Source organism: Pongo pygmaeus, chromosome 8 (assembly GCF_028885625.2).
Source record: "Pongo pygmaeus isolate AG05252 chromosome 8, NHGRI_mPonPyg2-v2.0_pri, whole genome shotgun sequence".
Lineage (NCBI taxonomy): Eukaryota > Metazoa > Chordata > Mammalia > Primates > Hominidae > Pongo > Pongo pygmaeus.
Genome location: NC_072381.2, coordinates 121,924,706 through 121,941,347, shown reverse-complemented (window position 1 = coordinate 121,941,347; position 16,642 = coordinate 121,924,706). Strand labels below are relative to the sequence as shown.

The window sequence follows — 16,642 nt, the reverse complement described above, 5'->3', positions numbered from 1 at the left end:
ATTTCTGGACCAAGGACTTATGGGAAAAAGAGATGGAGAGGGAGGAACCAAGTTGGCAGGACAAGTGTCCCAATTCCCACTGTGAGGGGCAGGGCTACTCTACAGTGAAGGCAAGTGGTGGACTCCTGGCTCAATGGACCTTATTATGGGCTTATCACAGTCCCAGGGTTGGCATTCAACAAAATCCAGGTGTTGCCTAAGCCAGCCAGGAAAAAATGGCCAAAGCTCTCTGAGGGCATTGCTAGAGCCAGAAGAACAGACAAGCCCAAGACGTCATCTCTAAATACAGCAGTGCGCCCATCAATAAAACAGGCAAGGCTATTACCCAGAGTCGAAAGGAGCCCAAAGACTTTGCACCCATGGACTCCCAATTCATTTCCCCTGCTGAACACACATCGACCACCACCACCAGATCACCTGGCCCCAGCACTCACTTGGAGAGAAGCTTAGAAGGGAGTGCAAAGGTGAAGAAATCTGCAAGACTGAGACATTTTTTCTTATACAAGTGCTGAGTATCACTTAAAGGAACTGTTTATATTGTTGAATTAGACAAAGTTTTAACTGGATGAAACCTGAGGCTTTTGTGTTTGCTTCTTTATTTTTTTCCCCCATTACTTATTTTTGGGTATTGGGGAAGAAAATAAAAATAAAGTTAAAATAAATAAAGAGGAGGGATCTTCTGTCTCATTGCATATGGAAGCAGTAGTGCGAATAATATATGTACTCCCTCTCCCATAATAGCTAACATTAATTGAATGCTATTATATTTTTTGCTCTGGGCTAAGCAATTAACATATGTATTCTCATTAAGTCCTCTCACCAAATATGTTGAGTTTACCATCAGTATTTACATTTATACATGAAGAAACTTCTTGGAGAACTGTTTTGCCCAAAGATATTCAGCTATTTAATGGTGAAACCAAGATTTGCATCCTCTCTCTTAATCACTAAGGTATATATCCTGGGTAATTATGACTTCAGCTGGCACACTTGTTACTGGAAATTTTCTTATTAAATCCGTAGGTTTTAAATTTTGATTTCAAAAATTTATGGTGCAAAGCAAAGTCAATTTTATAAAAAAACCCAGACAATAGATATGTCATATTTGAGAACACATATAAAGAATTCAACCAAGAGGAAGCCACTACAGCACACATTTACCTATGTAACAAACCTGCATGTTCTGCATTAGTATCCTGGAACTTAAAGGAAAATTAAATAAATAATTCAACCAAGATATCAAGAGAATACCAAACAAGATGAAAACTCAAAAAAAAAAAATCTTGGCCATTATGAAATTGCACAGAAACATCCACATGTCTATAATTATGTATTAATAGTTTGAAAGGTCAGCATTTAAGAAAATTTTTCCATGTTCATCAGCACCCTATAGATATTGCTCAGATTTCCATAGACTAATTATTTTTTGTTTGTTTAGGGTTATTTCTAAAACAAGTTTGAACATTTACCCAATGCATACAAAAGTAATACAAATGAAAGTAAACATAGGACATTTCCATTTACAAGCTCATTTCTTTAAAGTGCTCTAATTTATCACTATTTAAATATATATAATTAAAGGCATGTATAAGTTCGAAAGTATAAACATTCATTGAATGATGTCATGTATAGGAAAGCACACCAGTCATGAGAAGTGACAGTCACAAAATTCTTTATGCAGAAGGTGGAGTCTACTTACTGCAGTGAAGACGCTGTAAGAGGCACAGGGGAATCCAGCAAAGCCATCAGGGTTGACGATGCTATCAGTGTAATATTTGTAGCTTCTTAAGTGATTACAGGCTGCAAAGTCTCGAGTCCCTTCGAATCAGACACAATTACACATCAAGAACAGATTTTATTTTTCCAAGTTAACGTCATATTCAGAATATAGTGGTTGAATAGATTTCTCTAATTAGTGTGAGCTCATGCAGGACACAGAGCAAAGTCATTTGTAAAGTATATTTATGATCTGTGATGTAATCAGAAGTTGAGTACTGTTTAAGATTATAATAGATAATACTGTAATTAAATGAAAGGTTTAAAATACTGTAGAAGAAAAAGATTGGTTTAAATAAATAAAAGCTCATTCCCTGAATTAGGTGCTCGGAAGTTGACTGAAAATACGCTTTCTTTCCCAGTCTCCTCATGCCCACTTATCCCAGTGAAAACCTACATCTCATGGATACAGTTAAAAGTCTTTTGTTATATAAAATGTGAGACCTGTACAATTCCAAAGAATTTAGCAAGTTTAGCAAAACAAAACACAAGCTTTCCCCCAGGAAGATCTCTTTGTACACATAATAGTTCTACCTTCCCAGATTCCGTCTATGTCCACAATCTGAGAGAGAATGTTCTTTTTACATCCAGGCATTTCCACTCCTCCATTTGGAAAGAAATCTAGGTGGCCAACAACTTGGCTCATTCCAAATCCTGAAGAATCATAAAAATACATGAGGGTTTATGCTAATGTATATAGACTCAGACACTGTAACACCCTTTTGGGGGATGGGTTGAGGAACTCACCCAAATTGGGGACTATGGGGGCACCATCCGTGTGAATTACATCCACAAATTTGGCATCGCTGGGGTCCAATCGGACTAATTCAGGTGTGCCCTGAAAGCAAGGTTCTGCTGGGTCCAATCCTAAAGTAAAGAGCATGTTTCATGAATTATGACAAGTCCTGAGTACAAGTATTAAGAGTAAAATATGAGTTGTGCATGGAAAGGGATGAACGAGTTCTTCCTTACCTGACCATTTGCTGAAGAGGAATCCACTTCTAGCTATTTGCTTTAAAGTGAATTTTCCCCAAACCAAACAATATGCCTTTCCTTATGGCTGCGTAGTCACTGGGAGAGTCTTAGTCACTAGCAGCAGTTACAACAAAAGAGGTAGACTCTGGGACACACTGGACTAAAAACCACTCAGGGTAAAAAGAGTCCCCATTAGACTGTGAACTCCCACAAGGGCAAGGACCTTGGCTTTCACAAACGTCACTGAGACCACAGGCATGCATTGCACAGCACCTGGCCGAGCAGGCTGTGGGAAAGAAAATCTTTCCCACAGTCTTTACAGACTGTGGAAAAGAAAATCTTGTGCAGATCTCCCCTTCAGCAAATGAACGGATAGGCAGTCCAGATTATCCCAAGTCCAAATACAGCCGACTTATCCCAAGGGTTAAAAAGAAAATCACCAAGTCAGAGACAAAAAGGTTGAACACAGATGGAAGAGGAAAGTGGTCCTTCCTTGAAATAATCACCTCTCAGATCCAGGATAGTAGCGTCTTTCTTATAACCTTACAGAGGTTTTAGAACCTGGGTATCCAATATGTGAGCTCACTGGCTGAATGCAGCCAGCCTCAGGTTTGTAAAATACTATTTGTTATCTCATTAGCAGCACACAGAACTGGCAGCCCAGGGCACCCTGACCACCTTTTCCCTGACAACTCTGGGGTTATGTTTGAGGTTTAAGCACATTAGCAATTGGTAATGAAACAGAATATAATTAGTTATACAAATTTCAGCTCCTTGGGTTTAATTATATTTATTCTACTATTTATGAAATTTATTCTATTCATGAAACTTGTCCTTTGTGAATGTCGGTCAATGGGGAAATAGACATGAATAAAATCTCTAGATGTCCTTAATTCATATTTTAGTGACGTGCAATATAAATATGTTAAACAGGGTGCTGTAGACCAAAGATTGGTATCAATGAAGACTTTACAAAGCCCCAGAACATAGCGATTTCTGATCATGGGGCCCAATTCAGAAAACGTGAAAAGGTAAAATGTAGGGTTGCACCAAATTTCCGTCTTGTATTTCCTTTTAGACCACATACAGGCTGCATTTAGTCTGAGTTTGTAGCTTTCTTTCTTTTTTTTTTTTTTAAGGAGATAGGCGTCTCGCTATGTTGCCCAGATTGGCCTCAAACTGCTGGGCTCAAGAGATCATCTTGCCTCAACCCCCCCTGGCATCTTTCACTGTTTTCACCAACCTGTGATGCGTCCAATGGTCCCACTGGTTCTCCTTCCAGCCTCCCCAGCAGCGTGGGCACCGAGGCTGTGGCCAATGACGTGCACGTTGGAAGGTGAGTAACTGAACGCCGACTGTCGGAAAGAAAACCTTTTCAGAATGTTTTCAAGTACAGTCATGAGTTGCTTAACAACAGGGATACGTTACAAGAAATGCATCATCAAGCGATTTCATTGTTGTGGGAACATCATAAAGTATTTACATAAACCTAGATGGCATAGCCTACTACCTACCTAGGCTGTGTGGTACAGCCTGTTGCTCCTAGGCTACAAATCTGTACAGCATGTTACTATTCTGTGTACTGTAGGCAACTGGAACACAATGTAACTAGTTGTGTATCAAAATATATCTAAACCTAAAAACATACAGCAAAAATACGGTATAAATGATTTTAGGCTGGCCTTGGTGGCTCACGCCTATAATCCCAGCACTTTGGGGGGCCAAGGTGGGCTGACCACCTGAGGTCAGGAGTTCAAGACCTGCCTGGCCAATATGGTGAAACCCCGTCTCTACAAAAATAAAAAAATTATCTGGGTGTGGTGGTGGGTGCCTATAATCCTGACTACTTGGGAGGCTAAGGTGGGAGAATCACTTGATCCTGGGAGACGGAGGTTGCAGTGAGCCAAGATCGCGCCATTGCACTCCAGCCTGGGCGACAGAGCAAGATTCTGTCTAAGAAAAAAAAAAAATCGGAAGTGGTACATCTGTAGAGGGCATTTACCATGAATGGAGCTTGCAGGACTGGAAGTTGCTCTGGGCGAGTCACGGAGTAAGTGGTGAGTGAATGTAAAGGCCTAGGACGTTACTGCACACTGCTGAAGACTTTATATACTGTACATTACTCTACACTCAGTTCATTTAAAATATGTTTCTTTCTTTATGTAATTTTTATTTTATTTTATTTTATTTTTGAGACAGAGTCTCACTCTGTTGCCCAGGCTGGAGTGCAGTGGCGTGATCTCAGCTCACTGCAAGCTCCGCCTCCCAGGTTCACGCCATTCTCCTGCCTCAGCCTCCCAAGTAGCTGGGACTACAGGCGCCCGCCACCACGCCCTGCTAATTTTTTGTATTTTTAGTAGAGATGGGGTTTCACTGTGTTAGCCAGGATGGTCTCGATCTCCTGTCCTCATGATCCACCTGCCTTGGCCTCCCAAAGCACTGGGATTACAGGAGTGAGCCACCATGCCGGGCCACAATTTTTATTTTTTTTAAACTTTTAACTTTTTGTAATAACCTTTAGCTTAAAACACACTGTATCCCTGTATCAAATCATTTTACTTCTTTATATCTTGATTCTATAACCATTTTTATAATTTTTTTAACTTGTCAAAATTTTTTGTTAAAAACTAAGACACAAACACCTGCATTAGCCTAGGCCTATACAGGGTCAGGATCATCAATATCACTGTCTTCCACTTCCACATCTTGTTCCCTGGAAGGTTTTCAGGGGCAATAACATGCATGAAGCTGTCATCTCCTATGATAACATGTCTTCTTCTGGAATACTTCCTGAAGGATCTGCCTGAGGCTGTTTTTTTTTTTTTAATAAGTTGAAGGAGTATACTTTAAAATAATGATAAAAAGTGTAGTAAATATGTAAACCAGTAATGTCATCATTTATTATCATTATCATGTATTACATACTGTACATAATTATATGCGGTAGACTTTTATATAACTGGGAGTGCAGTAGGTTTATACCAGCATGAGCACAAATCCATGAGTAATATGTTGTGCTATGGTATCATGATAGCTATAGGTCACAAGGCAATAGGAATTTTTTAGCTCCATTGTCATCTTATGGGACCTCCATCATTGACCTACACATCCTTGTGTGGTGCATGACTGTATTGCAGAATTCATGAGGGGTGCAGAGGAAGAACATTAAAAAACCTCAGTGTCAAGAAGATACACTGCCTTTCCAAAGCACTTGATTTCCATGTTTTTTAAAATAGTTATAATGAGAAACGGAAATGTGTTTAACTTTTAATCTGGTGGAAGTAGGGCTGTATTTTGTTGTTTTACTATGGAGAGAGAACCCTTAATGAACATGAAGAGTTGTTATCCAGAGATGATGAAGCAAGTATTTGGATTAAAAAGTAAAAATAAAAACAATTATTTAAACACATTCAAGCATAACATTTTCCATGGTTTTTGTTACCAAATGAGGTTAGCTTGTTATCACCGTGCTTCTCTTAAGAAAGCAAAACTAAAATCAAACAAAACTAGATTAATCTTAAGGTTGACATTGGTAACAACTAGTAAAATTAAAACAAATACTCATGGAATTTATTAAAAACAACCTACCAATTGCTTGAATAAGTTAAATTTAAAAAACTAGTTTATTAACATAATGGGTTATTGATGAAACCCAAAGCTAGATTTTTTTAAATTTTTCTTTGTAACCAAGGGAAACATCATACCTGAGTAGAGAAATGTCTTTATCTATGATTAAATCTATAGGCCTTTTTTTTTTTTGGAAAGATAATCTGGAAAATCATGTGTACAGGCTTTTATACAATCCAGGGGTAATTACCTGAAGAACTTCAACAAAATATGCCACTTCTGCTCCCACGATCCTGATGTTCTGCGAGGCTTGTGTGTATCCAGTTCGGGAGCCACCTTTCCAGTCCACACAGATACAGTTCACACTTTCCACCTTGAACAGATTCTGGTGGAAGGGGCACAATAAACAGATAAATAATTCAGGATCTTTATTAATTACTAGTTAATATATTGGAGGACTAGGATAAATTCCCTCCTTGACTGACACAATGTCATTTTAACCCTAATGCAATTGACAAAACTTCTAGTCTGTTATAGATATATAATCTCTGCTAAAGTTTAACATCATCTCCAAACTGGAATTTGACCATAGTGGGAACTGGATTCTTGGGATTTCTATTGTAGCAGATACAGAGACATTTAATTCAAGAAAAAAATGTATAAACTGTATAAAATGTGGTACAATGTGTTGTTTATTAGGTCACCCTAAATGCCATAAGACTACGTTGTCCCTTGATAGAATGCACCCAAGGACATTGTTTGCCTTGTCCACTGGTATAGCCTCAGTGTCCAGAACAGATTCTGATATACAGTAGATGCTCAGTAAATATTTAATGAATGAATGAAAGACAATGTTAGGACCCCTTATATAAATACATTGAAGGTAAATAAGTTTTTCCACAGTGGAAAGACTAATCAAATTTTTTGGATGAATGTGTTTTATTGTACATCACTAAAGAGGTATTAATATTTCACATGAAAACATTGCCTACCAGATATCTATGGAAAGCCTTGTTTGATGGCATTTAATTATGGCTTCATGGAGGTTAGTTCTGGAAGGAATTCTGTTGTCTGAGTGTGTTTATGTATAGCCTCTTTTTTTTTTTTCAAAAAGAATTTGAGAATAGGCCAGGTGCGGTGGTCACGCCTGTAATTCCAGCACTTTGGGAGGCCGAGGCAGGTGGATCACGAGGTCAGGAGATTGAGACCATCCTGGCTAACGTGGTGAAACCTCGTCTCTACTAAAAGTACAAAAAATTAGCCGGACCCGTTGGTGGGAGCCTGTAGTCCCAGCTACTCGGGAGGCTGAGGCAGGAGAATGGCATGAACCCGGGAGGCGGAGCTTGCAGTGAGCCAAGATCGCGCCACTGCGCTATAGCCTGGGGGATAGAGCAAGACTCCATCTCAAAAAAAAAAAAAAAAAAAAAAAAAAAGAATTTGAGAATAATTGAACAGTCTTAGAAATCATCTCCAACTTTTCCATTTTCAAAAGGAAAAATCCAAAGCAGGGAAAAGATTTGCTAATCATAGTTAGCTAAGGAGAGAGTCAGGACTGGACTGTAGAACCTTTATCCTTCTAGTTTAAACCACTTGTTTCTGCATCTCAAAGCAATAGTTCTGTCAAAGCCGAATCAATGCAAAACAAAACAAAACAAAAACAAACCACAATTGCCTTTGGGATCTTAGAAATAAATTGCATAGCCATATCAAAGGAAGCTATATTCCTTTTGAACTGAGAATCACATTTTTTTCTTCGCTGTTGTATAAAAATCTATTACTACCCTCCCTCCAGTAATCATCAGCTTTAAATTATTTTGGAGGACAAGCTGTGGTTTTACTGCTTGTGTTTAAACTTGCGGAGTGTATGGATTCTAGGGTGCTCATCTGTCTTCAGGATCAACAGATAGGCTCTGGAGTTGACCCATTCTGCCCTTGGTTTGAGCCAGAGGCAGACCTGAAACTGTATGGGCTTAGGAGGACCTTTGTGTCTTTTTTTTTTTTTTTTTTTTTTTTTTTTTTTTGAGACGGAATCTCACTCTGTCGTCCAGGCTGGAGTGCAGTGGCATGATCTTGGCTCACTGCAACCTCTGCCTCCCGGGTTCAGGTGATTCTCCTGACTCAGCCTCCTGAGTAGCTGGGATTACAGGTGTGCGCCACCATGCCTGGCTAATTTTTTTAATAGTTTTAGTAGAGACGGGGTTTCACCGTGTTAGCCAGGATGGTCTCGAACTCCTGACCTCGTGATCCGCCCGCCTCAGCCTCCCAAAGTGCTCGGATTACAGGTATGAGCCACCACACGCAGCCTGTGTCTTTCTTCTTGACACCTCTGAAGAAAGGACTACTCCCTTTGTGCCACAGCAGGTCAAAGAAATTTGATGAATACATGAATAAATACTTGAATAAATGAATCAACAGTAATGTTCCTCAAGCACTAGCAGTTACTAGGAAAATTTATTCTATTTGATTTTCTGTCTTTTCATTCTTCTTTATGACAGGGCATATAGCCAAAGGCAAATTAAAGAAAATAGGATCACTGCTGTTGAAATAACAGAAGCCAAAAATGAAAACCTACACAGTTTTCCAAGTTATTGCTACCAGAGGAGATCCAAGAGTAGCAAGTGAAAATCAAAGGAAAAGAATTCATTTAGGCAAAATGAGACCTCTTAGCACTTCACATAAAATTAAAAACTAATGAAAAAAACAGGGGCCTATAACCAGCTGGTGTGCATCAGCATGACAGCATCTGTTGCTATAACGTTGAAACACCTCCATATCAGTTATTAAATAACCACTGCCTGGATCCACCAAGTGTTTGCCAGCCTCACTGCTCTGACCATCCTAAACCCCCTCTTCCCACCAGCACCTCCTTGACCTCCCCTAGGAACTCCAGGCCCAGCAGGGGTCTGAATATCCTCCAAGACCTCCAAGCACTCTCCTCATTGGTCGGGGCCAGTGCCTTACCGTTTGTTAATTATCACTTTGGAAATGATCTTTCCTTGAGAGATGACCACATCTCACCTTGCACAGATCGGCCAGCCAGTTTTCTTCTCCCTTGTCTATGAATCCATGAATAATAAAGCGAGTTTTTCTATTTGTTTTGAAATTGGAGCCACTGATGCTTGATGAATCTGCGACAACTTCCTGTTTAGACAGAAAAGTGTTTCATGTCAGTTTCCTATAGTAGCCAATAGAACCATTTGTACATGGAGAGCGGTAGTAAGTAGAAGACTGCTAAGATTCAGGATCCTTGTGAATAATGATTCTTCCATAACAACCACAGTATTCACTATCATCATCATGTTGCCATTTCCCAGTCATCACAACAGGTTTGCCATTGTTCAACTTGGGATAATATGTCTGTTATTATCTTGGTGGTAATGATCTTTTCTTCATACAATGGAAGGCTTTGTGTGTGTGTGTGTGTTTATACGTCTTTATCTATATAGAGATACATATATAATAGGAGATTACATAAATATATAATATTGGGAATGTTTATATACTTTACATGTATAAATATAGCCCTACATTTACAATATTTATTAAATGTTATAGAGGAAGGACAAGAATAATATGAAGTTAATGAACCTTTTATAAACAATTTACATTAAGTAATACCTAAGCTCAGTGCCCTGAATATCTACAAAGATGCAAATTTCACAGCTGATTTTTTTCTCTTAAGAACTTGAATATTCAGTATCCTTATTACATAAAACAGGTGGAACTTGGTTCTTCTTCTTTTTTTTTTTTTTTTTTTTGAGATGGAGTCTCGCTCTGTCGCCCAGGCTGGAGTGCAGTGGCGTGATCTCGGCTCACTGCAAGCTCTGCTTCCCGGGTTCACGCCATTCTCCTGCTTTAGCCTCCCGAGTAGCTGGGACTACAGGCACCCGCCACCATGCCCTGCTAATTGTTTGTATTTTTAGTAGAGATGGGGTTTCACTGTGTTAGCCAGGATGGTCTCGATCTTCTGACCTCGTGAACCGCCTGCCTCGGCCTCCCAAAGAACTTAGTTCTAAACACAGTGATACGTCTTACTTGAAAGTTGTTTGGGTTCTCATTAGTATATAGGAGGAAGCGGGTGTTGACATCTTTTGGAGACCAAGGCAATATATGGAGGGGTCTTTCCACAATTCCTGACCATGGGGAGTCATCACTGAAGCAGCCGAGTCTTTCATAGCAAACTTCTTTTCCTGCAATCCCCCAGAAGGATATTAGTTTTACAAGCATGCTCTTTTTAATGATCTGTCTGCCAATATATGAGTTCAATTACACTGTGTGGTAGACTTTCCTCCTCTACTACTCCAACACCCTCCTAGCCACACACTCACAAAACAACTTCAAAAGACAACACAACCATTCCAGACAGGCTGTTGTTCTTGTTCCTCAATTCTACCACATGGATCACTTCACTCCCCTTGTGTCTCTGCCCAGTCCCAACGTGGGACTCCTTTTAGCCTCTAAACTCAGATATCTTCCTTGGGCTATAGGTGCTCAAGAAAGGGACAGCCCTGTGTCCCTAAGCCTTAACTTCTTGTAGCCACTGTTTAGCTGTGGGCTTTGAAAGGAGAGCTTAAATTTTATGGAAAGGCCAAAACCATATATCCCCAACCTTCCTGTACTGCAGGTCATCTTCATTCCTGTGATGAAGAAGCTGTTCACAAACAACCAAACAAAAAATCCATGTTTTAACACAACTCTAGGCTTGAATGTCACTCCATAAAAAAAATAACCCAAAGAAGGGTTCTCTTTTCTAAGGAGGATAAATCTAGATTAACAGTAGGAGTAAGAGTAGTAGCTGTTGTGGGGGCTGCCTTTCTCAAAATCTTACCTTGTGCCAGGTGCTGGGCTTAATGGTTTACTAATCTGACCTAATTCTCACAATAATCCTAGGAGATGGGGAATCTGACTCTCCCCATTTTGCAGACAAAGATTCTGAAGCACAGAAGAGTTAAGAATTTTGCTCAGGGTAATGCAGTTGTAGGTGGTGGTGGAGCCCAGGTTCAAACTCTTAACTTGACTTAATGTCAGGGTTGCTAGATTTAGCAAATCAAAATACAAGTAAATTTGAATTTCAGATAAATGATAATGTTTTAGTATAAATATGTCACATATTTGTTGTTTGTGGGAAATATTTGTTGTTTATCTGAAATTCAAATTTAACTGGGCATCTTAGATGTTTTCTGACAACCCTACTCCACGTACCTGTGCTCTTATGCATCTCCTGTGCTTTACTCCTTGAAGTAAAGCTTCATGTTATTACTGCGGCCTGAATTCAGCTGCCCTAGCCCTCTTGACAGTGTTGAAAAGTGAATCTCTTCCAGCTCAACATTTGTTTTTTTTTCTTACCTGCTACTGCTCCCAGCAGCAGTGAAAGAGTCCAAAGTGGCAGCATCTACACGAAATTAAAAACATGATTGAGTCTGGCTAAGTTTTTAAAAGCTCGGCAAGTTTTAGTTCATTTAGACCTCTGGGGGAAAATGGATAAATTCTGATCAATTAGGCCTGGAAAACATGTTCCCGACTCACCGTGGCAGTTCCGTCAGGTTCCACACACAACCAGATAGCAACAAAAGCTCCTTTTATAGGCGAAGCTTATCTTTTTGAAACCATGGATAAATGGCATGCAAAGAAAGGCCCAAGAATGTGTTTCTAATTTTAATCATAGATAAACTAAGGTTGACAGAGTAAAGTTTTCCATAGTAGTTGTGGGAAGATGAGAAAGGGGGTAGATATGTGATTATGTAAAGCTCAAAATCACATTAATTTCATTATAGTAAAGGTTCTATATAGTAAAGGTTCTAGTCTTTCTGTCCCTTTTTAAGTTTACAATTCTTTGTGCATGTCTGTGGGCATGTGTGAAACTAAATTGTTTTCACAGATTTGATAACAGCAGTCTTAAAAACAAATACTAACAGCCTACCAGCTCTTGCCATTTTTGTATAACCTTGCCTTACCCTCAAAAACAATGAAATAGAAGCAGTCCTTCAAGAGAGTTCATACCTTCTGGAAAAGCATTTGATTTATTTTGATAGTCCATAGAACTGATTTATTTCTCAACAATATCATGGAGGAAAGAATAAACAAGCTAAGAAAAGGAATTGGGGGTACAGCCAAAAGCATAGAGGCAGAATCAGTGACCCCACTATCAGATGAAATGATGAATAAGCGGAAAAAATATGATTCAACTTGGAAGAAAATGGTTTAGAAAAAATAACCTGAAAGAGAATTGTTTGATGGAAAATAACTGGGATGTTTTCAGTTAATGATGGATTGCTTACAATAAATGTTAAAAAGAGTACAATGTGATAACATAATTTTAAGAGACCAGAGCCTTTTAGCCTGAAAGTGTCACAGCTATACACTGAGTTATTGCAATTGTCACATTCGTAGGTCAAAAGTCGTCAAAAATAATTCAGTCCCCTGGAAAAGTTTATAGGTATGGAGAAAAGCAACCGAATTATTATATACAAAGGAAGTTCAAGGAAGTTTGGCAAGGGAATTGTTAAAATAAAAACAGAAGGCACAAGGAAGGATCCATGGATGGACACCATGGCAAATTCCCACCTAATCTTTCAAATATCAGCCTTTCATCCTCTCCTCAGGCAGTCTTCCCCAGCCATGGTCAAGTTGGTTCCCTTGTTCCCTCTAAGGAAGGTTCTCTTTAGAACTTCTCTCACTCAAGACTGATCATTTGTATATTATAAATTCAGAGAAGGCTGGAATGCTCAGGGCCTTGTTGTCACATCCTAGCACCTAGCCCAGTGCTTGATACACAGCAGGCCTTCAACACATCTCTGATGGATGATTGAACAAATAAGGGAATGAATATGAAAAGCAAAGCAATTTATTTTGCATAATGGCAATAACAATTGTCTCCACAATCTCATAAGTAAAAAGCTGTTGAAACTTCTTTTATTCAAAACATGCGGAAAGAAAAAATCCAGAAGCTTCTAAGAACAGAAATCTTGCATCTCTCTAGTATTTAGCGATGGTAATGCTATATTGATCTCAGAGTCATATCCTATGAGAGTCATTGTTTACTCTGGTTTTACCATGAAGTCATTTACATTTTGCGTGAGTTACCAAGTAATTCACACAAAGTTTCTAAGTTGGCGTTTTAGATGGCACCAAATGTAATCCATAATTGGGGGGACATTTGTTTAATATAATCTAAACAATTAGGATCAATAGTCACCAAATTCTGAAATAGTAAAATCTGTGGGGATATTTTGTAAACTAAAATAAGCTCAAATTTTATAATATCTCAAGAAGATTCAACTTCTCAAATTTATAAAAGCTAAGAACGGAATGGTACATAATCAGCCATCTATTACATCTGCTCTGGATGAATAACTTCCTCTATACATAATCCTGCTGAACTCTTAAACTGGGTTGTGAAATGTTATAAACCACATTGTTTCATTCAGACGACAATGTACTATCTAGAAGCGTCTATTTACACAGTATGTGTGGCAAAGTTGCTAACATCTTTTTTTTTTTGAGATGGAGTCTTGCTTTGTCCCCCAGGCTGGAGTGCAGTGGCGCGATCTCGGCTCACTGCAAGCTCCGCCTCCCGGGTTCACGCCATTCTCCTGCCTCAGCCTCCCGAGTAGCTGGGACTACAGGCACCCACCACCACCCCTGGCTAATTTTTTGTATTTTTAATAGAGATGAGGTTTCACCATGTTAGCCAGGGTGGTCTCGATCTCCTGACCTCATGATCCGTCTGCCTCGGCCTCCCAAAGTGCTGGGATTACAGGCGTGAGGCACCGCACCCGGCCTTGCTAGCATCTTTCTACAGGGAATAGAACTAGACTCTATTCTCTGTCCTCCCTTGCAGGGAGATGGGGTCATGTAACCAATTTTCTGGCTAATGAGATGTGAGTGCATGGATGTGCACCCCTGTCAATCCTGTTCCTAAAAAACCCACACATGGGCTGGTCGTGGTGGCTCAGCCCTGTAATCCCAGCACTTTGGGAGGCCGAAGCGGGCGGATCACAAGGTCAGATCCAGACCATCCTGGCCAAGATGGTGAAACCCCATCTCTACTAAAAATCCGAACAAATTAGCCAGGCGTGTTCGCACACGCCTGTAGTCCCAGCTACTTGGGAGGCTGAGGCAGGAGAATCGCTTGAACCTGGGAGGCGGAGGTTGCAGTGAGCTGAGATCACGCCATTGCACTCCAGCCTGGCGACAGAGCAAGACTCCATCTCAAAAAACAAAAAACAAAAAACGAAAAAACCCACACATGGTCCTCCATGTGCCATGCCTTCTGTGGCTTGATGCAGACAGATACAAATCCTTAAAGGCCACGTGTTGAAGCTGGTAGAAACACAAGATGGAAGGAACCTGGGCTCCCTGCTTAATGGAACACTACAATCACAAACATCCATTTCAAATTGTACGTGAGCAATAAATGAACTACTATCTTAAGCCTTGAGATTTAAGGGTTATAACAATTAACATTATCTTAACCAATAGATTATTTATTATAGAATGTTTCTCTTACTTCCATGAACAGTCCATGTATCAAACATTAAATGCTGGGCTAAAAATTTCAACATGAGATTTGGATGGTACTTACGGATAACACTAATACTTGGACAGATTTTTTCTAATACTTGATTTTTTGAAAATCCCTTTCCTGCCACTTCCCATATCACAGAACATAAGTGCTCAAGTATTCACTTTATTGTGGTAAATTTTAAATTCTAATGGGCATTTTTCAGTTCAGTCCCTAGTGGTGACCATTGTTCTACAGACAGTCTGAGCCCGTATGATACCCACGGTTTAGAGAAAATTCACCCAGTGTTGCTTGAGTCCCTAGACACAACTGATGTGAACTTGGAGCAGCTCAATGTTCTTGATACATAGGAGACCCTGCAACACCAGAGGCAGATTGGAGCTCCCATCAAAACCCTACTTTCTACCAGCCTCTGTCACTCCTCACATCTCAGGATTGCAGGCTTGACAAGAAGCTGTTCAAATGGTAATGAAGCATTGAGAGTCTTCACCCTACTACCTCATGGCATTGACAGACAAGATGGGATCTCACTGAGAATTAATTCCATGTGTCCTATTTACCAATGCATTATATAACATCAGTTCAACTTTGCCCCAGAAACCTTGCACATTTGAAAATAAAAATGCCAAACTTGGATGCTTCTAATCAAGTTGCAGCAGAGTTAAATATTGGTTTAAGTTTAGGCTCTGCTTCTGACAACCTTGTGATACTAAACTCCTGGTGAGGGAAAGAAAGGTTTCAGAACACCTGTGTGGCCAGATAACCAGCATGTTACCCAAAGGAGGTCTCATTTACTTAACCTTCAGGGAGCCTGGCCTGCTTCCCTTTATCTAGCTCAGCCTCTTTCCAAGATCATTGAAGGTAAGGAGGACATGCTCTCTGGAGCATCCCAAACTTCCCTGAGCAGAAAAATATTGTGAAGTTCTGGGGGTGGTTGATTGCTTCACACCTTCTAGAGCAACCATCCTGCCAAATGTGAGTGGGTCACACATTCACTATCCAGGCCTAAGGCGTGAACGTATAGTCAACCGTCTTCTGTTATGCATAAAGATGGTTTTCTTTGTGGCCCAGAATAACAAGCATACCTAAAATTTTATAGCATTCATTATTTAGGTTTTCATACTTTTTAAGTTTTTGCCTTTAATCTCCCACCAAACTTAAACGATTAGCTGTTTTCCTTATGAAGTCAGTGAGACATGAGTTTAATCAACCTGCCCAGGAACACACAGCTGGTAAGTAGCAGAGCTGTCAGGAGGGACAATTTCTTCTCACTATTTCCAAATGACTTGTTTATGTCAATCCACGGAAGGCCATGTTCTCCCAGGCTGTGTCAGTCTAGCCTTAGACTAAAATATAGTCAGGAATGAATACCAGGGGGCATTAGTACATATATACAGGTGTGTAAGACTGGGTATTTGCTTTCCAAAACAAATTCATGCAAATATGCTTTGTATAGCCTATTTTCTTGTTTTATTTATAGTCTGCTTTCCAATACTAATGCAGTAAATGGTAATTTTATCAAACAGAAATACAACTTTTGTGATACTGAATATGGCAAATCATGTCTTTCCTGAGCCATCACAGTAGTCTAACTGCCTTCCTTGCCCGCAGACTGTTCCTCTTCTGTCTGTTCTCTATACACTGTTAGAAAGTCAGTTCTAAAATGAAGACTGGTCATTGTACTGTCTTTCTTAAAACCTCACTTCCCTTCCCCTCTCCTGTGCTTTCTAGATTAGCACTGCCCAATAGGAATATAAGCAAGCCACATTTAAAATGCAAAAAGAAACCAGTGAAAATAAT

The 16,642-nt window shown here is 39.7% G+C and overlaps 1 protein-coding gene across 1 annotated transcript in view; it reads right to left on the bottom strand.

Moving 5' to 3' along the window:
* LOC129045085 (pancreatic triacylglycerol lipase) overlaps positions 1–16,642 on the bottom strand; it is a 58,071-nt gene that overhangs the window by 10,347 nt on the left and 31,082 nt on the right. Inside the window, exons 4-10 of the mRNA XM_054503335.1 lie at positions 10,354–10,508; positions 9,337–9,459; positions 6,569–6,703; positions 3,995–4,106; positions 2,524–2,643; positions 2,311–2,430; positions 1,700–1,818 (exon numbers count right to left, since the gene is read on the bottom strand). Coding sequence (XP_054359310.1) covers positions 1,700–1,818; positions 2,311–2,430; positions 2,524–2,643; positions 3,995–4,106; positions 6,569–6,703; positions 9,337–9,459; positions 10,354–10,508 — 884 coding nt within the window. The remainder of the gene's footprint in view (positions 1–1,699; positions 1,819–2,310; positions 2,431–2,523; positions 2,644–3,994; positions 4,107–6,568; positions 6,704–9,336; positions 9,460–10,353; positions 10,509–16,642) is intronic.